At 48.6% G+C, this 23,863-nt stretch overlaps 1 protein-coding gene across 20 annotated transcripts in view; it reads left to right on the top strand.

Annotated features, from left to right (window-relative positions):
• Positions 1 to 23,863, top strand: part of BLTP1 (bridge-like lipid transfer protein family member 1) — a 1,779,540-nt gene that overhangs the window by 1,403,853 nt on the left and 351,824 nt on the right. For 14 of the 20 annotated variants that reach the window (XM_069242474.1, XM_069242454.1, XM_069242512.1 and 11 more), the window contains 2 exons: positions 644 to 824; positions 2,060 to 2,249. In XM_069242474.1, the coding sequence (XP_069098575.1) occupies positions 644 to 824; positions 2,060 to 2,249 (371 nt within the window). The remainder of the gene's footprint in view (positions 1 to 643; positions 825 to 2,059; positions 2,250 to 23,863) is intronic. The other 6 variants (XM_069242518.1, XM_069242515.1, XM_069242503.1 and 3 more) reach the window with 1 other exon arrangement.

The following is a 23,863-nucleotide window of genomic DNA, read 5'->3' as shown; positions in this document are numbered from 1 at the left end:
CATATTGTCATGTAGCATTTCATTAAACAATGCCACTATTTTAAGTTCTGTAAAAAACACTTTACTATTACTAAATTTAATGTTACTCACTGGTTCATAGTTGTCTGTTTTGAGGACTCTTGTCTCGAGACCAATATGTAGTGTACTTGCAGGGATTAAGTGAATACCAAACACCCCATAAAAGTTCTGTTGTTCAGGAAGAACTAGTACACAGTGCCAAATGCCTTTTTGACTTGTAAATCTGCTACATACTAGAGAGAATATAAGTAAACCGGTCATGATTTTATGTGGCACGTATTTCTACCACGCACGATACAACATTTCTGCTGATGACCAGTAAAGCTGATGGAGCAGAGAGCTTTGAGGCCAATATCCTGACCACCATTGTTATGGATACATTTATTTAATACGCACATAAGCAGATGTCCCTTCCCGGAGTAGGTAACACAAACTCTTATGTGAATTCAATTAACTTCATAAACATCTTGTCTATCTTAGGAAGTAAAACACCAGAATGGTGGCATGGATTGTCTGTACTGCAACTGTGTTACTGTATGTGGTTCAATCAGATTGCCAAACGTTGATATGCATAATTAAATGACTATCTATTCTTACAAGCATCGCATATATTCTGTTTTTGCAGGACTTATGATAGAAGTTCGAGAAGTTTGGATCAAGAATCTCCCTCCAAAAAAAAAAAGCTTCAAGCTAGCTATCCATCTTCATCTCATTTACTTGCTGGAAAGAAAGTGCCCTCATCACTGCAAACTAAACCTAGTGACTTGGAAATGACAGTGTTTTATATTCCTGGGGTCGATGTCAAGGTATAATAAAATATCAAAAAAACTGCAGCGGCAATTTTTTAGACAATAATTGCTCACCACTATAAACCACATGATGTCATATAGCAAATAACATCTGACATGTGAAACTTCCCTTATCTATAGTGTTAAAAGGCATATACTAAAAATGTTGCAATCTGTAAACTTTATTGGTGCATTTTGTATAACTAGGATGCATAACATTTCAGTCTTTCTGTGAGTGCTTTCTGAAATGTTACCCTTCAGTTATACAAAGTAATTTCTTAGCTGGTTAAATTTAAGGCCTACATTTTTGATGTTCTCTTGGGATGTAATGAATCATTCTAATTGGTGAAACGATGCATTTATTCTACTGACCAATTTTATTGATGGTTGCACAGCTTAAAGAAATGCTTATATTTCAGTGTGTTAGTTTTTTATCTTCACAGTGCTCGTTGTCACCTGTTCTTAAACACTTTTATATTTACATTTTTGCACACCTATATCTATATTTTTTGAACTTAGTTTCCCTAAAAGCCAGGATACTTTGAAATTCTTGCAGATCCTGATTCACATGCGAGGGATCTGTGGATGCAGGTAGAACATAGTGCAGCAGAAAGTGTAGTACGCCGATTTTAATGCAGCACTTCAAGAGAGGGCAAGAGGAGGTTGATGGGTAGTCTAGCGAAATGTATATAATGCTCACTAACCCTTTCCATGGTTTTTCCCATCCTGGAATCACACATACAACCAATCTTGCAAAAGACAGACCTAAGTTTGAATTCGGGGTGAGAAAAGAGGTTGTAGTGCAGCACTTCTAAAATGGTATGAAGTGCAGTACCTCAAAAATGGTTTTGGGAACTATTTAGTGGTAAGAAAAAGTATTTACTTTTTTGAGAAAAGAGAAAATTATTGCTACATAAATGCTCAGATATACTACACTCATAGAGTGCTTTCAGTCCTCAAGGTTTAAGTGTAGAGGAGGAGGTGGATCAGTCATGAATTTCCATAGTGTAATTGTATCAGGACATACTCCTGTGTATTTATATCAATCCCAGAAACTTTGGAAATAAATGCAATTCATAGATGCTTGCCTATGACTCACTGATTTCTGACTACTTCAAAATGTAACTGAATCGCGCACTCCGTGCCATATGTAGTATGCAGGCATAATTTGATGGTAGAATAACATATGCAGTTTGCAGTGAAAACTATTTGTACATTCTATCCAGTTGAATTGTGAACATTTATTTTGACAGTTACACTACAACTCTAAGACTCTGAAGACTGAATCGCCAAATGCTTCCAGAGGATCTTCTTTACCAAGAACTCTTTCCAAAGAATCCAAGCTGTATGGTATGAAAGATACTGCCACACCTCCCTTACCCTGCACTACCCACAGCAAGACTAACACCTTATTTCCTCCCCAGCCCCCACCTATCCCATCAGGTATTTGTCTCGCCTGAAAAAATGCTGCTTGTTTTGGGGTTTTTTCTTTGTTTGCTCTAATACTGTACCTTCTTTGTGCATTGGTTTCTAAAGTTATGTCTGTGCTCTCCGCTTCTTTTTTTTTTCCTTACTAACCAAAAGCATTTCTGTTTACTTTTTTCAAATGTGTGTAGTTGATTTACAATCCAGTTTTAATGCCATTTGCTTTAAACTGTGAAATTGATGTCACCTGCTGTAATTTCATAGAGCCAAAGTCTTTCCGTCTTCTTTTTGCATGCTTGTTTTTTTACAGCAAATGTGTGGGGAAAAAAGTACATGGAGAGGCAGAATCTTATGTGTGTGATGCATTTATTTGAGCACTATTCCTCTACTGGACCTTCAGTCGTAAAAATCAGATGGGAAAGTCTATGTATACAATTCCCTCCATTCAATTAACAGTTTCCCTTCTACCCCCTGTACCATAAGTATCCCAGGAAGTGCGAACCTCCCTGCATATATTTAAAACCACCTTCATTCCTGACTACTTTCTTCTCTTTGTAACAAAGGTTCTTCATCCTTTAGCACTCTATCATTATGGTTCCTATCAGACCTGGACATGGCATTTAGGGTCCTTGCTACATAGTGCAGTTGCATGTGCCTCATCATCGCAGTCACTTTTTTCTGCATGACATCACCAGCTTCTCCTAGAACGTGCTTATTTTGGTGATAATTCTTGTCTCTTTTCAGCAGTGCTTTTTTTGCAAACAGCCATAAGGCCCTGTTAAGAATATTGCTTAGACCAGTGTTTCAGAAACTATGGGTTGTGATCTACTGGTGGCTCATGAGCCGATTTTTGGTGGGACAATAATTAAAGATGCTTTTAAATTCTTTAATTTTTCTTCTCACATTTGCTGCCCTTCAAAGACAGAGGTCAAACGTCAGGCTATGTCTTCTGCTGCTTATTTTTTAACACGGTGACTGGTGCTTACATACTCCTCTCAATCTGCAGTCAGAAGAAAAAAAACTCAAATGAATTATGTGACATTCCAGCTGGGTTACATGAAGTGTGAAAGAAAATAAAGGACTGTAGGATGTCATTTTTTCACAACAAGTAAATACCTGTACTCATTCAGCAGTTGTAATTTGAAAGTGTGAGAGAAACAAAGATCTTAATAGGATCAAGGCAACTCAAAACACTTGGTGATGCACAAATAATAAATATCCAATGCAGCCCGATTTCCACACAATATAATTTGTGTGCAGTATATCTTTATTTATAAAACTGTATGTCTGTGCAGATTTAGTGACCATTTCAATGTTAAATGTGCTGTCTGCAAAAAACAATAAGCTACCACGATACTTTAGTTACATTAAAAAATCGCCCACCGCATATCCAATAAAGCGAAGTAGTTCACAAAAGTTTATCATACTAAAAAGTGGGTCTTGGTTCTAAAAAATTTGGGAAGCACTGGATTAGGATGTGTAATTGTTATTGCTGTGTATGATTCCTGGCTCTCAGTCATAACATTCCATATGCATTAGTCTTAACAGTTCTTGTACTATATGAGGTCTGGGAACAAGTACAAAAGGTCTTCATGACCTTTCACCACCATTCCAGAGGAGTCTTTTTCATTCTCATTTTCAGAGAGGCTTTCCAACTCCCTGCCCTGAGATATGGCCTCACTTGAGTGCAAACAAGAGGAATCCACACTAAGAGTCAGAGATGGCACTTTTTCTTTTTGGCACAAATCAACAAATACTAGTCCTCCTCCAGAAAACTGGAAGCATGAGATTCTGATGCCATATTTGGAAGAGGACTCCTTAACTATCCTGGAAAAGTTACACGTCTTCAGCCTTCCTCTACTATGATCAAATTTGAATTTATTTTTTATAGCAGGCAGCATTGTCATTTTTCAAAACAGTGACCCAACCTTATTATATGTAGCTTAAGCTGATGGTTTATTAGATCTTGTGAAAGGCACTAGCCACAGTGGCCCTCCTTGAGGTCACTTAGATAAATCCCCTGGGACTATTCTGGCACCAGCGCCACTTGATTTGTTTCATCAAATCAAAGCTTGTTTGCACTAGATAGTTTGGCGTCCTTTGGGTCTAGGTTCTGTGCACAGTGATGGATGCTATAGCAAAGTCAATACAAGCAGTTTTACCACAAGCTTTATTGTTGAGGCAGTTCACCAAGCTTGGATTCTGAAGAGTTTTCTCAGATACTATTTGTCCTTGACAGTACTGCAGTTGGTAAAGAGAAACAAGAGAACTACTTAGTCAGTGCTTTCACATGGAGAGCTTTGTTTTAAGCTCCGCAGCACAAGTTTCCTTGCCAAGCCTATTTGGCTGGACTTTCTTATACCAATATGTGATCTTGTCACCTGTTTTATTCTTCGAATCAAAGGTGCTAGTCATTTCTACTGAATCCCTAGAATCAGAATCTGTCTTTCTGTACAGTCAGTGAAAAAAGGGCCCGAGTAGGATAAAGAAATGTTGCCCCTCCCTTCATTGAGCTCCTTGATGTTGATGACGTTTGGGGGAAAACATTTATTAAACTCATGCACATCAAAATAAAATCACAATCTTGCATCTTACTCTGGAATACAAGGTCTAAACTTAATGTGGCCCCAAGGCTCCCCACTCCAAGAAAGTGTGAAAGGGATGAGGTGCAAACTTCTAATAACATTCACAATGATACCACTGATAGTAGTGATTGTTTTGATATTACATATGCATGTGGAAAAATGCAAGATAGCGGGGAAAGTTCTTGCCTTAAAACTTCTTTTTATAATAGTAATTAGAGGCAAGCAATGGATGTTGTTGCATGAGGATAGTTGTATTATCAGGAAACATACAAGTTGAGCTTATCAATATGAACTAAAATGGGGAGCTTCACTTTGGAATGAAAATTACTCTAGAAAATTGTAAAGTACTGTGGCTTCTGCTAGGTCCTTGAGATTGCTCACCATACAAATATGTTTGTGATAGTTTACATGCCAAATGATGGACTGCAGGATTTTTATCCTGAACTCCCTCCTATTGTACTTCAAAGTGATGTGATGTATTTTTATTTGCCTAAGATGGTGTTGGAGTTTTTTTTTCCTCCCAGAAAATTAATCTTCCAGTTTTCTTTCTGCCTTTTCATCCTTTCATGAAGGAGGGCAAGTTCGGGGGTGGGGCCAAGATGGCGGCCACGCTGGTCGCATAAGATCGGAGCTCCTGGTGGGCCCGGCAATTATCCTGCAATTTAAGCTGGTGTCGGTAACCCGTGGCTCCCCTGAATGGTGTCGCCAACCACTGGGACCTCGGTGGAGCTAAATGGGCCAGTTTCGACCAGTTGAGAGATGGGCAGAGGAGTAACGGCTGGACCACACACGAGAGGCCTGCTGGACTGCCAACGAGTCTTGGCAGAGAGACGCAAGCTGAGCCCATATCCGAGGGTGGAGTCCAGCCGACAAGAGGGTGAGCCCCTGCTGCGCCCCTGAGAGCGCAGCAGGACCTTGGCCCTGGTCCTGTGGTTCTGGGGAGGCGCTCTGATCAGCTGAGACCTAGCTGAGGGGTGCGGTCGGGGAGACGCTGAGCCTGCCGGACCTGGTGGAGCGGGACGGGGCAGTACGGAGTGGCATCACCGATTATCGGAGGCAGGCGGACAGGAAGGTGAGCTCCTGATACATCCCTCCCAACACATCGGAACTCGGTACTGGTCACCAGCGCTTTGGAGAAGATGCTTGGATTACCCTGGGCCTACCTAAAAGGAGAGATCTGGAGTCCCTAGGCCCATAGGACCCAGTATGGGGGAAATGAGAGAAGCCCAAACCCCCCCTCCCCACCAAGACAATTCACTTGAACGCTGTGCAGGCAATATCTACAGTGGCGGCCGTGGTAGAGAGAGAGGGGTCTAGTTTGCACAACAATAGATTCTGGAGGAGTGCACCTTGTTTTGGCAGCATCCTGAAGCATGGCAGGGATACCAGGCACAGGGCTCCGGGAGGCTGGATGAGTGATTCAGAGTCTGTTAACTACCACCAGCGTGCATGTTGCGCCCTGGGCCCATTCCTGCATGGCAGTGACTGTACATTACCTTATTACAGATGATAACGCCCTTTGAATGACATTGAGACAGTACTTCGTCACCCTGCCTTGCTCCGGACACTTGTCTACCACGATGTGGAATTCTAGGCCACTTAAACCATCAGCGACGGGACCAGATGAGGGTCCGCACTCTACTAACTTACCGGACTCCTCACTGGAATCACTCCGCCATCTTAAAACTATTGCAGTCCCACTCTGCGCAATTTGACAAAGTACTACATGCTATCCTAGATACTAAAACCTCTCTTGAGTCTCGGATGGATGCAATTACTACAAAAGTGAGTCTACTTCACGCAGATAACGTAAATTGGTAGACCGTGTGGAGGAAGCAGAATCCACTCCCGGCTGCAGCGAATGGAGGATGACATGGTTGTGTTACAGCAAAGAGCTGAGGACGTGGAAGGGCGCTCTAGGCGCAATAACATACGCCCATTGGGTTTCCCGTAGCGTGCTAAGAGTCCCAGCGCAGAACTTTTCCTTGAAACCTGGCTCACAAAGACGGTCTTGGAGGGCAAGCCACCAAAGTTCTTTTCCATTGAAAGAGCGCACCATATAGCAGGTCGCCCTCTGGTTCCTGGTGCACCACCGCAACCAATAATAGCACGGCTACTTAATTACAGAGACCGGGACGTGATCCTGCAGCGATTCAGGACCAAGGGGCTCTGGCACTATGACAGTGCTCTGGTTACAGCATACCCGTACTTCACTATGGCAGTGCAAAGGTAACGTAATTCTTACATCAAAGTGAAACAACGCTTAAGAGAGGCAAACTTTGAATATGCCCTCTTGTTTCCAGCTAAGCTTCAAGTGGTGGACGGCGAAGTAAGCCACGTCTTCCATTCGCCGGAAGACATTTGGACCTGGCTACACGCCAAAAATATAGTGAGCACATTATCGGAGACTGAGGACCCCAGAGACTGCTCTTCCATTCGCCGGAAGACATTTGGACCTGGCTACACGCAAAAAATATAGTGAGCACATTATCAGAGACTGATAACTCAGGAGGACTCCAGAGACTGGCTGATTCCCATGCCTAAGACTCAAAAGATAAGAGCACCCAAGGCCAAACCAACTAGAGACCAGGCGTCCACAGGCAATCTCTGAGGCCTCTCTCTGCAACACGAATCCTAATGCGGCCCTGCAAACTGAGCGTTCGACTGACACAGGCGGCGCTCCGTCGCCTAGTACTCCGACCCTCGGGGGGGCACGGTTCACTCTGAGATCTGCAGACAACCTGTGAGACTTTTCTTCTAGCACGCGATACCCACGCAAGAAGATCCCAAATTGGCTCAACCTCACAGCCATTGATAATCTATACAGCCAAGGACCCTGCAACTGTCTCTTGTACTTTCACACGGGCCCACACTGGGCATCTTTGGTCCCCTACTTGGCCTTACCCCTGAGCACTGTTCCGTAAGGACCTGTTTGCCATAAGGCGTTGTTTTGATATTTGCTGTTTTTCTTTATCAAGGGTGGCATGGTGTTGCTAAGCACTCAGGCCTGGGGTATGGGAGTTGTTTATAATGTTTGCATTATAGTGGTTTATATTACCGTATGGTTCGCTAGATGTTGGCATGTGAGAAATGAAAGAACTATTGAGGGAGGGGTCAAAAATACTGAATTGTTTTTGTGTAATGATCCATGGTCCACTTGACAGCAATGTATAATGTTCTTGCGTGGAATGCCAGGGGTATAGCAACACCACACCGTAGACATAAAATATATATGTATCTCCGCCGCCATCATGTCCACTTTGCTTTTATTCAGGAAACTCACCTTACCAAAAGTGAACAGGCCAAAGTTTGTAAGCGGTGGGGTCGGCCAAACATACGAAATGGGCTATTCATCTTATGCCCGTGGTGTTTTAATTTGGGTGGCACCAGAGGTTCCATTTATGACCAATAGGATATTGCCGGACCCTGAAGGTAGATATATAATGGTGGAAGGTACGCTGGACGGCCGTCATATATATTTGGTCTCCTTATATGCCCCCATCTCTGCCCAGGCTGCCTTCCTGGACATCCTACCTCACGCTAGGCTAGCAAGAGGTCCCAGGGCTATGGTGTGGGGCGACGTTAATTGTATACACAGTACAGAGTGGGATCGATCGTTGCCCCCCCATGCCTGGCACAGCGGGACTCTCAATAACTAAACACTTCCAACAATGGACTGATAACCAAGACCTATATGATATTTGGAGACTAGGGCATCCCGACGAAAGGGAATACTCCTACTGTGCTCCAGGCCACCAGGTACACACACGCCTTGACTATATCCTATGTAATTCTGAGAACTAGCCTTCGATGCATAGTTCTGAATACCTATGCAGAACATTATCTGACCATAACCCACTTAAGGTCACATTTCAGTGGGGAAGACCAAGACCAGCAATCCCCTCATTGAGCTTGCGAGTCGAGTCTTTACATGTCACAGTATATCACACCACGTTAGCCACAGACATTTCCGCTTACTTTCAGGAAAACAGGGACGTCCAGGGGAGTGGAATGGAAGGCCATGAAAGTGGTTATGTGGGGACATTGTATCTCTATGACATGGGGGGCTCGCCTCACACACATGGGCAAGGTACTGGAGTTAGAGCAACTTTAGCATTTTTTTTATGGTGGAGGTAGCCACTACACGAGTGCGTATCTGAAACTGGTGGCCCAATGCTGCCAGTACTGGGAGGAACTCTACAGACTAGAAGACCTAGATTATAAATCCTACGTGGCCCGTCAGCACGCAGACAGTCACAAGGCAGGGTGTATACTGGCCTGGCTGCTGAGAATAGAGACGGCTAGACCCATGACAGAAGCCATACGTGACCACAAGGGGACTCTACAAAACAACCAGACGGACATTAATGATATATTTGCTAAATACTAAGAACAATTATATACTGCACCAGAGGCTCCCACTCCTTCTGCATTGGCTGATTGGCTTTGCGCGGGGTTGCTTCCCACTCTGTCCGTGGAGCAACAACAGGACCTGGAGCAGCCCCTCAAATGGGAGGAAGTCACTTCGGCAATTCAGCAGAAGGATGCAGGGTAAAACACCAGGCACCGATGGGTTTCCGGTCTAATTCTATGCGACCTCTGGTTCCTCTTTAGTTCCTTGTCTCCTTGAAGTCTATAATGAGGCACATAGGGGCGGTATTCTGCCTCAATGGCTCAGGGAATCCCTGATCGTTGTCCTGCCAAAGCCTGGTAAATACCTCTTAGAGGTGAGCTCCTGTAGGCCGTTGTCAATGCTAAACCTAGATTATAAGATTTTAAGCAAAATCCTTACGAACAGGCTTCTGCCTACAATGACCACACTTATTCACGTTGACCAGAGTGGTTTTGTCCCAGGAAGGGCCATGCATTCCAACATTAGACGGCTGTGTCATATTGTGGATGCCCTATCCGAAGAAGAGGGTTTACCAGTGGGGTATCATTAGATTTCTAAAAAGCGTTCGACACGCTAGGTTGGGAATACCTGCTTAAACCCTCAGAGCTTTCCGTATAGGACCCAATTGTATTAACTGGGTTAAGCTTCTATATACAGATCCCAGAGCGATTGTTCGCACTGGCCACTATATTTCACGTTCCTTCCCCATAGGACGGGGCACCCGACAGCGCAACTCTCTACCCCTGGTCCTGTTTGCAATGGCCATGGAACCACTGGTTCTAGCACTACGCTCTTGAGGCCCAGACTGGGTCATTGCGATAGGGCCCATGTGGCACATTGTCTCACTGTATGCTGACAACGTACTTATATACTTACAGGAACACGTCCTCACTCTGCCTCATTTATGACTTACTTACTCATTTTGGGGAAGTTGCTGGCCTAAAGAGAACTTGGGGCAAATCATGTATATTCCCACTACGCAAGGTGACGATAAATCATCACAACCAGTTGTAAGGAAATGCCTCCTTGGCATCGTTACCCCCTGACGTTTTGCCTTTTGCTGATGCCAGTTATGATTGAAAGTGTGCTGGCACCCTGCTAACCGCCCCAGCACCAGTGTTATTTCCCTAAAATTGTACCTTTTTTTCCACAATTGGCACAGCTCTGGCACACAGTTAAGTCCCTTGTGGCCAGGTAAGGTCCCCAAGGGCTGCAGCATGTATTATGCCACCCTGGGGGACCCCTCACTCAGCCCATGCACACTGTCTTGCAGCTTGTGCGTGCTGGTGGGGAGAAAATGGCAAAGTCGACATGGCACTCCCCTCTCAGGGTTCCATGCCCCCAAAATCACTGCCTGTGGCATACGTAAGTCACCCCTCTAGCAGGCTTACAGCCCTAAGGGAGGGTGCACTATACCACAGGTGAGGGCATGGCTGCATGAGCAATATGCCCCTACAGTGTCTAAGGAAATTCTTAGACATTGTAAGTGCAGGGTAACCATATTGAATATATGGTCTGGGAGTTTGTCATTACGAATGCCACAGCACCATAATGGCTACACTGAATACTGGAAAGTTTGGTATCAAAGTTCTCAGCACAATAAACCCACACTGATGCCAGTGTGGGATTTATTGAAAAATGCACACAGAGGGCATCTTAGAGATGCCCCTTGTATGTTAGCCAGCCTGGTAGTGTAGGACTGACCAGTCTGTGCCAGCCTGCCACTTCCAGACGAGTTTCTGACCACATGGGGTGAGTGCCTTTGTGCACTTTGTTGTCAGAACAAAGCCTGCCCTAGATGGAGGTGCTTCACACCTCCACCCTGCGGGAACTGTAACACCTGGCGGTGAGCTTCAAAGGCTCAAGCCTTCTGTTACAGTGCCCCAGGGCACTCCAGCTAATGGAGATAACTGCCCCCCGGACAAGCCCCCACTTTTGGTGGCAAGTCCAGATGGATAATTAGGAAGAACAAGGAGGAGTCACCACCTCAGCCAGGGCCCCCCATATGGTGTTCAGAGCTGAAGTGACCCCCTCTTTGCAGAATCCTCCATCTTGGTTTTGGGGACAGGTACCAATAGGGTTAGAAATGTGCCCCCTCGGCGAAAGGAGTGGGCACCCGAAGGGTGTAGCCACCCTCAGGGACAGTAGCCATTGGCTACTGGCCTCTGACCCCTAAAACACCCTTAAATCTTGTATTTAAGGGCTCCCTGAGCCAAGCTAGCCAGATTCCTGATGACCTGAAGAAAAGAAGAAGGACTCCTGAACTGAAAGCCATGCAGGGAAGAAAAGGAGACAACAGTTGGCTTGGCCCCAGCCCTACTGGCCAGTCTCCTGCTTCAAAGACCCTACAAAAGATAAGCGACTAGTTCTACAGGACCAGCGACCCCTGAAAAGCTCGCTCCTCAGTGGGAAGGGGATGGGGGGCACCTCAGCAGAAGTCGGGAACTCGCCCACTGGTTCTGGAGGGGGCTCCATGCCCATTTTCATGTGCTGGGGAGTGCAAGGTCACAGTCTCTCAGGTGGGGAACTCACCCACTGGTTCTGGAGGGGGCTCCATTTTCCTTTGCTGGGGAGTGCAAGGTCACAGTCTCTCAGGTGGGGAACTCGCCCACTGGTTCTGGAGGGGGCTCCATTTTCCTTTGCTGGGAAGTGCAAGGTCACAGTCTCTCAGGTGGGGAACTCGCCCACTGGTTCTGGAAGGGGCTCCATGCCCATTTTCCTTTGCTGGGGAGTGCAAGGTCACAGTCTCTCAGAAAGGGGAAATCGCCCATTGCTTCTGGAGGGGGCTGCCTGCACATTTTCCTTTGCTGGGGAGAGCAAGGTCACAGTCTCTCAGGTAGAGAACTTGCCCACTGTTTCTGGAGGGGGCTTCTTGCACAGCAGTCCCTGTACATGTCCGCTGCTGGAGGAGATGGTGTTCCCTCTCAGCTGGAGGTGAGGGCTCTGTGACCACTGGTGGTGGTGGTGATACCCTGCCAGCCTCTGCTGGAGGTGAGGGCTGCTGTGTCTCAGCTGGGGAAGGTGCCTCCTGGGCAGCCTCTGCTGGAGGTGTGGGCTGCTGTGTCTCAGCTGGGGAAGGTGCCGCCTAGGCAGCCTCCGTTGGAGGTGAGTGCTGCTGTGTGGCAGCTGGAGGTGAAGGCTTATTCAGCTTATTCACTTTCATGGCAGGAGGTGAGGGCTTCTTCCCTGTCCTGGCTGTTGGAGTATGAACCTTCCCCTTCCTGGCTGTTGGTGTGGGATCCTTCCCCTACCTGGATGTTGGAGTGGGATCCTTCCCCTTCCTGGCTGTTGGAGTGGGATCCTTCCCCTTCCTGGCTGTTGGAGTGGGATCCTTCCCCTTCCTGGCTGTTGGAGTGGGATCCTTCCCCATCCTGGCTGGTGGAGTGGGATCCTTCACTGTCTTACTTCCACGACTAGGAGGTGCCTCCACTGTCCCTATGGACTGTTTGGCTGAGGTGCTGGGCTGGGTCGTTGGGACCCTGCTCTTACAGGCAGAATGGGGGAAGGGAGGGGAAGGGGTAGGGAAGAGGTCAAGTTGGGCAAAGAAAAGCTTCTTAGGGACGGTGGGGTGGGATGAGGGAGGAGGGATGGGAGTGGAGGTTGAGGGAGTGGTTGTTGGAGGAGTACGTCTGCTGGACTTAAGTGCATGTGCATGGGCAGTGTGCTGATGTGAGGTGGATGGCTGTTGGGTGTCTGAGTCCCTGTATTTGTGTCCTTTAGGGGTGGGGGACCAGACAGGGTGGGAGAGGACACAGGGGACGCGTGCATGGATGTTGTGGAGTTGTCTGCAAGTGAGGTGTGTGTGCTCCTTGGTGTGGTGATGCTGGTGGTGGATGTTGAAGCAGTGCATGCAGGTGTGAGTGTGGACGTGACTGTGAGGGAGGTGGGGGAGGAGAAGGAGGAGGAGACTGTGGAGGCAGTGGATGTGGTTGTGTGTGCAACTGTCTGGTGTTTGCGTGAGTGCTTGTGGGCTGAAGTGTGTTGGGGCAAAAACAACAAGTGATGGACGGAATGCTGAACATTGTCAAACACTCACCCCCAGTCACAGATCTGGGTTTAATCCATCGTTCTTTTGCTCACCATGCCACCCCAGTTTGGGCCCAGCCATATGCAAATCAGTCTTGATCCTGTTCCTCATGGGAACAGTCCAGCCCGAACTGCTAAGCCAGGTCCTCACTGGACCGGAAACAAGCATCCTGGGACCGGTTTCGGGGTTTCACCCCTCATCAGCCAGGCTAGCTTGAATCCAGTGGCATGGGAAGCACGGGACCCACGTCTGGGCATACCCTTCCCACTTAGGGCGACAAAGCAAAAACAACAAGTGATGGACGGAATGCTGAACATTGTCAAACACTCACCCCCAGTCACAGATCTGGGTTTAATCCTTCGTTCTTTTGCTCACCATGCCACTCCAGTTTGGACCCAGCCATATGCAAATCAGTCTTGATCCTGTTCCTCATGGGAACAGTCCAGCCCGAACTGCCAAGCCAGGTCTTCACTGGACCGGAAACAAGCATCCTGGGACCGGTTTCGGGGTTTCACCCCTCATCAGCCAGGCTAGCTTGAATCCAGTGGCATGGGGAGCACGGGACCCACGTCTGGGCATACCCTTCCCACTTAGGGCGACAAAGCAAAAACAACAAGTGATGGACGGAATGCTGAACATTGTCAAACACTCAACCCCAGTCACAGATCTGGGTTTAATCCATCGTTCTTTTGCTCACCATGCCACCCCAGTTTGGACCCAGCCATTTGCAAATCAGTCTTGATCCTGTGTACCTGTGTTTGACTGTGCCACTCTTGGGTTATGTCTTGTGTGCATGCTCATCAGTATGTGTGCATGGGATGGTTTGGGGTTGAGGAGACTGGGAAGTGGTAGTTGGAGGGGGACGGTAGGAACTGGGACAAAGGCTGCCATCAGAGGGTAGACCAGAGCCTGATTTGATCTCTGTTGAGCCGCCAATCGACTGCAGATGCCCTCCAGGAATGCATTGCATTGCTGCATCTGGGATGCCAGCCCCTGGATTGCAATCACAATAGTTGACTGCCCTACAGAGCTGGATCTCAGGAGGTCAATAGCCTCCTCACTCAGGGCAGCAGGGCACACTGGGGCAAGGCCTGAGGTGAAGGAGATGCCCCCCCTCCTGGGTGAGTGGGCATGGGCAACACGCTGAGGGGCTACTGGGAGGGCGGTGCTGGTACGGCAGGTGGCAGCTGTACCTGCAGCTGGGGGTGATCACAGAGGTGTCCTCCACCACCATGGAGCTTCCATCGGAGGAGGTATTTGAGTCTGTGTTGTCACCTCCTATCTCTGCCGTGGTGCTCCCCTCGCCCTACGTCCCACTGGTTCCCTCTGCGGACTCTGCCTCCTGGGTCCTGTGGGATGCAGCTCCCTCCATCGCTGGTTCCCCTGCTCCTCTGCCAGACGATGCTAATGCACACATTGACAGGATGACAGAAGAAAAAAAGGGGGGAGAGAGGGAAAGGGAACACTGGGTCAAATACAGCACCAACACCACAGTTGGCATACACAGCACCGTCACACACAGGGATCAGGATTGAGCACTATGCATTGCACTGCTATTGATTTGGCTAAATGCCACAACAAGATGATGGACAAACACAGCTAACTGCACCCCTCCTGGGACCCACTAAGCCCTGACTTACATGGAATGCAAACAAGCTAGGTTACCTGCATTTACCATACACCCATTACCCTTGAGCTGGATCACGCTGCAATGTCTGGCCTGGCCTTAAGGGGCACCCACTAACTCACAACCACCACCCGGATCCCATGCCACCTACAATTATTGTAGTAATGCCCACTGTACTCACCCTCTTGTGGCTGCTGTGATGCCCTCAAGGGCCCATCCAGCTCTGGGTAGGCCACTGCCACTATGCAGGCCATTAGGGGGGTCAGGTTCCGACGGGCACCCCTTCCTCGTTGGGAGGCCATCTCCAGCTGGACCGCCACGGTCTTCTTTGCCCAGTGTCTCAGGTCCTCCCACTGTTTCATGCAGTGGGTGCTTTGCCTGCTGTAGACCCCCATGGTCCGCACTTCCTTGGCGATGGCACGCCGCAATCCCTTCTTCTGATGGGTGCTGACCTGCAGAGGAAACTCAGACAGGAGGACACCATTAACCATACAATCCAGCCTGTCATACATATGGCAGACCAATCCCGTTTCCATCACAATTGGCACACACATCGTCTGGCACCCACCATTTACACTACCACCAGACATCCCCTCCCCCCGATGACACAATGCTTTCACACACATTCTCATGCATTGTGCCCATGGTGTACTCACCTGTTGGTCTGGAGGCCCATACAGAAGTCCATACTGGGGTAGGACCCCATCCACCAGTCGCTCCAACGCCTCCAAAGTGAAGGCAGGGGCCCTTTCGCCGGTCACACGGGCCATGGTAGGTTCCAGACACAGGTTATAGCAGCACACTCAGTGTAGGTGTCGTCCTGTAGAAAGTCAGAAAACAAGTAAGAATTGGGATATAAAATGGCAGTCATGTCCGTGACGGTGTATACCGTCACCTCCAGTGCAGATCCCCATTGGCCAATGTACTCCATAAAGCCCCATATTATCCAATGAGGAATTGCACGGTGGTGCAAGAAGGCCTTCTGCCACAACGCATAACGTCGGCAGAGTTACCGCACTTCCACCTGTCCCAAGATACAGGTCAGATAAACCATAACTGCATCATTGCCTAAAATAGCACGTACATTGCCATTCCCACTGTCCCATCACATTGATGCTATATGTACACAGAGGTGGTGGTTGGATTGCAAATTGTGACAGCCTACTCACTCTTATGTCCCTTAGATACCTACCGCTGCGGATGATTAGGAGGAGGAGACAAATCACCGTGTACAGACCCCCTTGTGGACTTGGCTACGTTGGAGGACAGACACATTATACTCTCTTATAGACTGGACAGGGCTACAATCACAGAGCTGTGTGCCCAGTTGGAACCCTACCTGATATCAGCTGTCGTTGCCCCACTAGGATCCCCCCTCTTGTGCAAGTGCTATCAGTGTTCCATTTCCAACTGGTTCTTTCCAAGTGACAGTGGGCTTGGCAGCAGGAATTTCACAACCAATGTTTTCAATCGTGCTGTCAAGGGTTCTGTCTCCCTGTTGAGACACATGTGCAGCTACATTGTTTTCCCCCACATGGAAGATTTGGCCACTGTTAAGGCAGGATTCTATGCAATGGGCCATATCCCCAATATTATTGGGCCGATTGACTGTACACGTATTGCGTTAGTCTCTTCCCCCCTCCGCCCCTACCCACCCTCCTTGGCAGAATAAACAGCTGTTCAGGAATTGGAAGAGTTTCCACTCACTGAATGTGCAAAATGGTGTGCCTGGCTGACCAGTACATCTCCCACGTCACTGTCAAGTATCCTGGGTCGGGGCATGACACCTTTGTCCGGAGGAATAGCAGCATCCCAAATTTGATGGGCCAACTACAGTGGCACAGAGTGTGGCTAATAGGTGAGCCAGAGTCCCCACCCACTGTATGTTAGTGTATGCCTTGAGGTGTTATCCCCATAGGATTGTGCAAGACTAAAGTTTGTCCCTCACTATTAGCAGGTGACTGTAGCTACCCAAACCTTTTGTGGCTCCTGACCCCTGTGAGGAATGCCAGGACAGAGGCCGAGAACTGTTATAATGAGGCACATGGCTGAACCAGAAGAATAATTGAAAGGACCTTTGGCCTCCTGAAGGCCTGGTTCAGGTGCCTCCATCTGACAGGTGGATCCCTGTGCTACTCTCCCGGGAAGGTCTGCCAAAGAGTAGTGGCATGCTGCATGTTGCACAACCTAGCCCTCAGACGGCATGTGCCTTTTCTGCAGGAGGAGGAGACTGGAGATGCCCCAGTGAGGACGAGGATGTGGACAACCGAACATCATTTATACGTCAATACTTCCAATGATACACAGGTGAGACAGTAGAACTGATCATTGCTCTGAAAATTGATTTCCTCTGTGTGACTGTAGCATGATGGCATTCGCTTCCTTTGCATCTAAACTTACTGTCACCTATGGCTTGTAATCTTACAGGTGTTGGTGATATGACAACAGTGTCCTGATGTGATTACTACAGACAGATTCAGATCATTAATTGTATGCTATTACAGTGTCCATATCATTTGCACCAGATGTGACTGTTCCCCCAAATGCACATTTTCAACATATAAAATACTATCAGTCAAGTTGTGTTCAAGGGTGTTTATTGTGGTGATATAAAATCAAGTGGAAAATGCAATGGAATGGGGTGATGGTAGAGGAAAGTCCAGGGTATTGTTCCAGTCTGTTTGTAGCACAGGTGCAGTGTCCAAGGGGCCATAGGAAGGGGAGCAACGGCAGTTCAAAGTGGACAAGGTGATAGGGTGGGACACAAGGGGGACAATCAGGAGAGTCTCATTTCCTGGCGGTGGTCTTGGCAAATGTCTCTGGCTTCTGTCTGGGTTACAGGGAACGTTTGCATAGTTGTTCACCTTCTGCAGGGGGAGGGGTGCTGGTGGCCTGTGGGTCCTGTGGCGGGGCCTCCTGCTCACTAGCTGCAGCGGAGGTAGTGAGCTGGTCAATAGACTGGCTAGTGGTAGGGGCCCGCTGGTGTGCGGTCGATTCCCTCATGATGTTGGCCATGTCTGCCAGCACCCCTGCTATGGAGATCATCTTGGTGTAGAGAGGCTGCAAGCCCTCCCTGATCTCCTGATAGTGTTCCTCCTGCAGCCGCTTGTTTGCCTGCATGTTGTCAAGGATCTGGCCCATTATGTCCTTGGATTGTTGGTAGGCACCCAGGATCTTGGTGAGTGCCTCCTGGAGAGTCTGTTCCCTGGGCTTGTCCTCCCACTGGTGCACAGCGGTCCTCCCAGTGTCCCTGTTGCCCTGTGCCCCTGTCCCCTGAATGATGTGCCCACTGCCACTGACCACAGGTCCCTGATTGTCTTGGGTGTGAGGTGTGGACTGGGGTCCCTATACAGGTGGGCACGCTTCAGATTGACGTGTTCTGGGGACAGAGGTTTGGGGACACTGGGTGGGTGCTGTTGTGTTGGATACTGATGGGGGAGGTTCTGTGGTGGACTGTGAGTGGGCTGGGGTGACTGACTGTCCAGTGGACCCTAATGGGCCAGGTTGTTGATCCAGATGCTGAAGTCCAGAGTTACTGTCATCACTGGGCATCTTCTATTGGGGGTCTGGTTTGTCGTGGCACCTCCTCTACGATGACATTGGTTGGGGCACTTGCGGGATGTAATTGGTATATTATGCTTCATGCCTGTGAAATATTGTACATCCCTACCTTCCCCTTTATCGTTGCTGTTTCCCTGCCACCTTTGTTTGTGTATGGTGATGTATTATGGGATTGTTAGTTCCCCTATGCTGTTCATACTTTAGTGTTGTGTGTCAATGCAGGGCTGGGAGGGCTTTCCATGCATTGGTATAGCATGCAGGGCTGGGCTTTGTGGTTAGTCAAATGTGTAGGTGCAGTGTTTGGGATGTAGTGGAGTGATGGAAGTGAGGGTGAGGGGATGTGATGGCATACAGGTATGGAGGGTGATAAGTAGTTAATGTTGACTCTCCAGTGTCCAGTCCTCCGGCAACTCCAGTGAGTCCCTCAGGATGCAGTATTGCCAAGACTTGCTCCTCCCATGCTGTGAGCTGTGGGGGAGGAGGTGGAGGTCCACCGCCAGTCCTCTGTATGGCGAGCTGGTGCCTTGCTGCAGTGGAATGTACCTTCCCCCGTAGATTGTTCCACCTCTTCCTGATGTCATCCCTTGTTCTTGGATGCTGTCCCACGGTGTTCACCCTGTCCACAATTCTCCACCATAGCTCTGTCTTCCTGGCAATGGATATTTGCCATACCTGTGCTCCAAACAGCTGTGGCTCTACACTGACTATTTTCTCCACCATGACCCTCAACTCCTCATCTGTGAAATGGGGGTGCCTTTGTGGGGACATGGGTGTTGTGTGATGTGTGTAAGTGCGTGGGTGTTGTGTAGTGTGGTTGGGTGTGTGTAGTGGTGTGAGTGAGGGATATATGGGTGTATGTGGTGTGTGTCTAGTTGTTGCAGTGATCTTGGTGTCAGTCTGGTGGCAATAATTTGTATTCGTAAAGGGTTGTGGGTAATGTGGGTGTTTGTTTATAGTGCTGTGGGTGGGTGTGTTGTGTTTATGAGTGTCGGTGTGTGTTTTTGGTATTGGCCAATGTTGTGCAGTTTAGTATTTGGGTGTCCATTCTAAGCCCACCAGTGTGTACTGCAAATGGTTTACTGCAGTTGAATGTCCGCCGTGGTGAATAGTGGGTCCTGATGTACTGGGTGTTGTTTTGTTGGTGTAACGGTATGGGTATTGGTACCAACACTTTAGCACTGACCTTTGGACTGGCAGGTTGGTGAATGTGTCAGTATTTTGTTGGATTGGTGTGTGTGTGTCATAATATGGTGAATGGATATTTGCCACCGCGGCGGTAAGTTGGCGGCCGTCACTGTGGCGGTAAGCAGGATTTACCACTAATGTCTTAATGAGGGCCCAAGTGCCCACCCTGGGCTGACCTTCACCCCTCCACGATGACACCTGCAGATGGAACCCCGAGGACCCCCCTGACAACGACTGCCCTGGACGAAGATTTCCGACACCTGAAGAAGCACTGCACCCGCCGCCTCCAGACTCGAGAGAAAACGGCCACCGGCGCAGCAGTGACCAGCAGGCAGCCCTCCTCCTTGTCCAATCGGTGGCTTGCCCAAGAAGCCCCCCTGTGCCTTGCCTGCAGCGTCTAAGTGACCCCCGGGTCCCGCCATAGAATTCCATTGGGAATCAGATGCCCTGCTTGCACCCTGCACCTGGCCACCCCCGTGATGCTAAGGGTGCAAGTTTGGTGCCTACTTGGGGCCCCTCCAGTGTTACTCTAAACTCCCCTGGTCTGCCCTCCGACAACGCGGGTACGTACATGCAAGCAGCCCGGAACCAGAGCAACCCCTGTCTCCATAGGGGCTCATGTTATTTTGGCTCTTTTTTGACCTCTGCACCTGACTGGCCCCGTGTTGCTGGTACTGGGTGTTTGTGGTTATCTTGAACCCACAGCGGGGGGCTACCTAAGCCCCGGAGACTGAACCTGTAAGTCGGTTACTTACATCCAAAATTGTACTGTACTTTCTTCCCCCAAGAACTGTTGAACACTGCCCAGTGTACACTTTCAAAATTGCTTTTTGCCATTTTAAAGAAAACTGTGTACACTGTTGATTCCAATCAAAGTCCTGATTATACCTATGCAAAGTACCTTTCATTTAATGTACTTACCTGCTAATTGAATCTTGTGGATCTAAGAAATAAATTAAGGAAGAAAATTTTTCTATATTAAAATCCTATTGGTCTGGACTTAAGTCTTTGAGTGTTTGTCCCTTATTGTTTGTGTGTGCAACAAATGCTCAACACTACCGTCTGATAAGACTAACTGCTAGACCACACTACCACAAATAGAGCATTAGTATTATCTATTATTGCCTTTGTCAAGCCTCTTGGGGAACCCATGGACTCTGTGCACACTATATCTCATTTTGATGTAGTATCTACAGAGCCAGCTTCCTACAGCCATAATTTGCCAAAGCTTCCTTAGAGATTGTAATTCTGTTGTTAATAAACAAGGGACATAAGAATTTCAGATGAGCTGCTTTTAGATGTAGCCAGTTCAGACTTGCATCTAAACCTCTCCCAATGGTGAATTTCAGAGTCTGCCCCCACCCCACCATCCGCCGTACTTAATAAAAGAAGAAATCTCCATGTTGTGTATTCCATGGGCAAACCTGTGTAAACCTGAGGCTTTTTGAGAGTAACCGATTCTCCCACTGTTTTATATAATGCCAGTATTGAACAGTGGGCAAAGTCTGCCTCAAAACTAGCGTTTCTGATTCTGTTCCTGATTCTGAATTCGTACCCTCTCGGAAAAGGGTCTAAATCTGACCTGGGGTGTGTAGGCCCCATCGAAGACAGAGGCGGCGGCTCCCGACGCCGTTCCGACTCAGAGTCCTCGGGGGTGAGGCTCAGGTTGACGTCGGCAGTGGGCACCACCAACGCCGGGAACGTTGACAATCGAACCGGCACCGGGGAAGGTCTCAGTGGTACGACTGGTGTCTGGAGGGGACCTCGGTGGCCGTAGTCGCTGGCGTGGAACCCGAAGGTCACCCAACCGAACCCCTTGGGCCTGAAGGCGCCGTATCTGGGTCGGCCTGCCCAAAAATGAGGCCCATGACCTCATAAAACTCTTTAAATTGGGCAGGGGTCGCTCCGGCTCCCGGAAGTTCAGGGAAGTGTGGAGCGCACCCAGAAGCAGGCTTTCAGACGGAGGCCTTGAGTGTTGATGCTCCTCCTGCATCGCATCATCCGAGCGACAGGGTGAAGTCGAAGGGTGAGGGGACCGCTTCAACTTCTTTTTCTTATTATTACCTTGGCCCTATGATTTAGAGGAATAAGAATGGTGGTAACTCCGCAAGTGGTCTTGAGACCTTCCCCTCGAGCTTGAGGGACCGCTCCCTCAAGGCCCATGGAAGACTGGTAGGAGCAATACTAGGGTTCCTCTAAGGAGCCCCAAGGGTGCATGGAATCATATCACCAATACTAGCATTGGTTTTGGGGTATGATTCTGACATGTTTGATACCAAACATGACTAGGTTCGGAGTTACCGTTATGTAGCTGGATATAGGTGTGTTCAGTACACGGGTAAAATGGCTTCCCCATACTTATGAAGTCCAGTTTAATGGAACTGTAGATCGAAGGGGCACCTCTGCTTTTGCAGGGGGCCCTCACACACAGGGACCTGCATCCTGCCCTTTGGGCTCAAAGGGTCTGCCATAGGGGTGACTTACCTGGTTCAGTGACCAGCATTGAAAGGGTGCATACACCTTTTCACACAGGCTGCAATGGCAGGCCTGCAGATACGGTTTGGGTGGAATAATACATGCTGCAGCCCGTGGGAGGGTCCACTCATGTACTAATGCCCTGTGTACCTGAGTACCATATACTACAGACTTAGAGGAGCACATCAGTATGCCAATTGTGGGGTGTAAAAATAGACCAGGGTAACCAACTTTGGAGGAGAAAGCACAATCACGGGGGTCCTGGTTAGCAGAATTCCAGGGAAAAAAGTCTAAACACTCTGACAAACAGGCAAAAAGTGGGGGTAACCATGCCAAAAAGAGTGACTTTCTTACAGGAGGGATGCAGCCAAATTCACTATACATTGTGGGCTCGATACGACCGACTCACTGGGCAGATCGGTTTTGTCAATGGTTTACCTTACAGCCCCACACCTTGTTGAGGACATCTGGCTTTTCAGAGGATGTCCAACAGTCACTCATGGAGATGCCTTTTGATTGCACCCTTCTCTTCAGAGACAAAGTGGATTCACCGCTCAAGCGCTTTAAGGAGTCCCGGGCTACGACTCTGTCCCTTGACCTCGCAGCTGCTCCTTGCCCCTCACAGTCTGCTTTTCACCCCTTTCGTGGCTACGTTCATTCCCATCCAGCCACTGTGCTGCGCATGCTGCACAGCCTCTGTGTGGTCGCGGACTCCGGATCCCTCATGCTCATGGATTAGAGAGCCACCAGTCTGCGCAGTCCACCTCTGCCCCTACTGCAGTCTCCAAACCTTCCTAGTCCGTCGCTCTATCCTGGACAAGTTGGTGATAGGATCCGCCATCACCTGCCTTACTGGGTGTCCATCATAACAGACGGGTGGATTTTACAAATAATCCGAAGGGTTACTCCCTCCCCTTGGAGACTACTCCTCCTGCCATGGCACCATCCTGCGATTGGATGACAGAGGATCACCCGGCACTTTTCCGGGAGGAAGTTACAGCTCTTTTGGCCAAGGTATCCATAGAGAGGGTCACTGTGCCAGAAGATGATTGTGGTTGTTATTTCCGCTACTTTGTGGTGCCCAAAAAGGACAAGGGCCTCCATCCTATCTTAGACCTCCTGACCCTCAATCGTCTTTCTCAAAAAAGATAAGTTCAGAATGCTCACTCTTGCTCAGGTCCTATCTGCCCTGGACCCTGGAGACTGGATGGTAGCATGGACTTTGAGGATGCTTACTTTCACGTTCCCGTCCTCCATGCCCACAGATATTACTTGCAATTCGTGGTTGGTCACGAGCACTTTCAGTTTACCATGCTACCCTTTGGCCTTACCAGCACCCCATAGGTGTTCACAAAAGTGATGGTGGTGGTCGCAGCTCATCTGTGCCAGCTACCTCATCTGCTGCTTGTTGAAGGTTGGGCTGCCCCATGCTGCCGTCTTCTACCTCCAGACATCGGCGAACCTCCTACGTTCGCTGGGGTTCACTATCAACATGCCAAACTCTCAACTGACTCGCTCTCAGACACTACCTTTCACTGGAGCTGATCTGAACACAGTGCAGTTTCGTGCCTATCCTCCCAAAAAACAAGTCCAGGTTTTTCAGACTATGATACTGATGTTTCAGCCTCCATCCTGGGTTTCGGTGAGAATGACCATAAGGCTGGTGGGCCTCATGGCCTCCTGCATCCTGCTGGTGACACATGCCAGATGGCATATGCAGGCTTTGCAGTGGGTCCTGAAGTTCCAGTGGGTGCAGCATCAGGGAAGTCTCTCTGACAT

Source organism: Pleurodeles waltl, chromosome 1_2, assembly GCF_031143425.1.
Source record: "Pleurodeles waltl isolate 20211129_DDA chromosome 1_2, aPleWal1.hap1.20221129, whole genome shotgun sequence".
Classification (NCBI taxonomy): Eukaryota; Metazoa; Chordata; class Amphibia; order Caudata; family Salamandridae; genus Pleurodeles; species Pleurodeles waltl.
The sequence above is the reverse complement of the archived record's forward strand: the minus strand, read 5'-3'. Positions and strand labels throughout refer to the sequence as shown.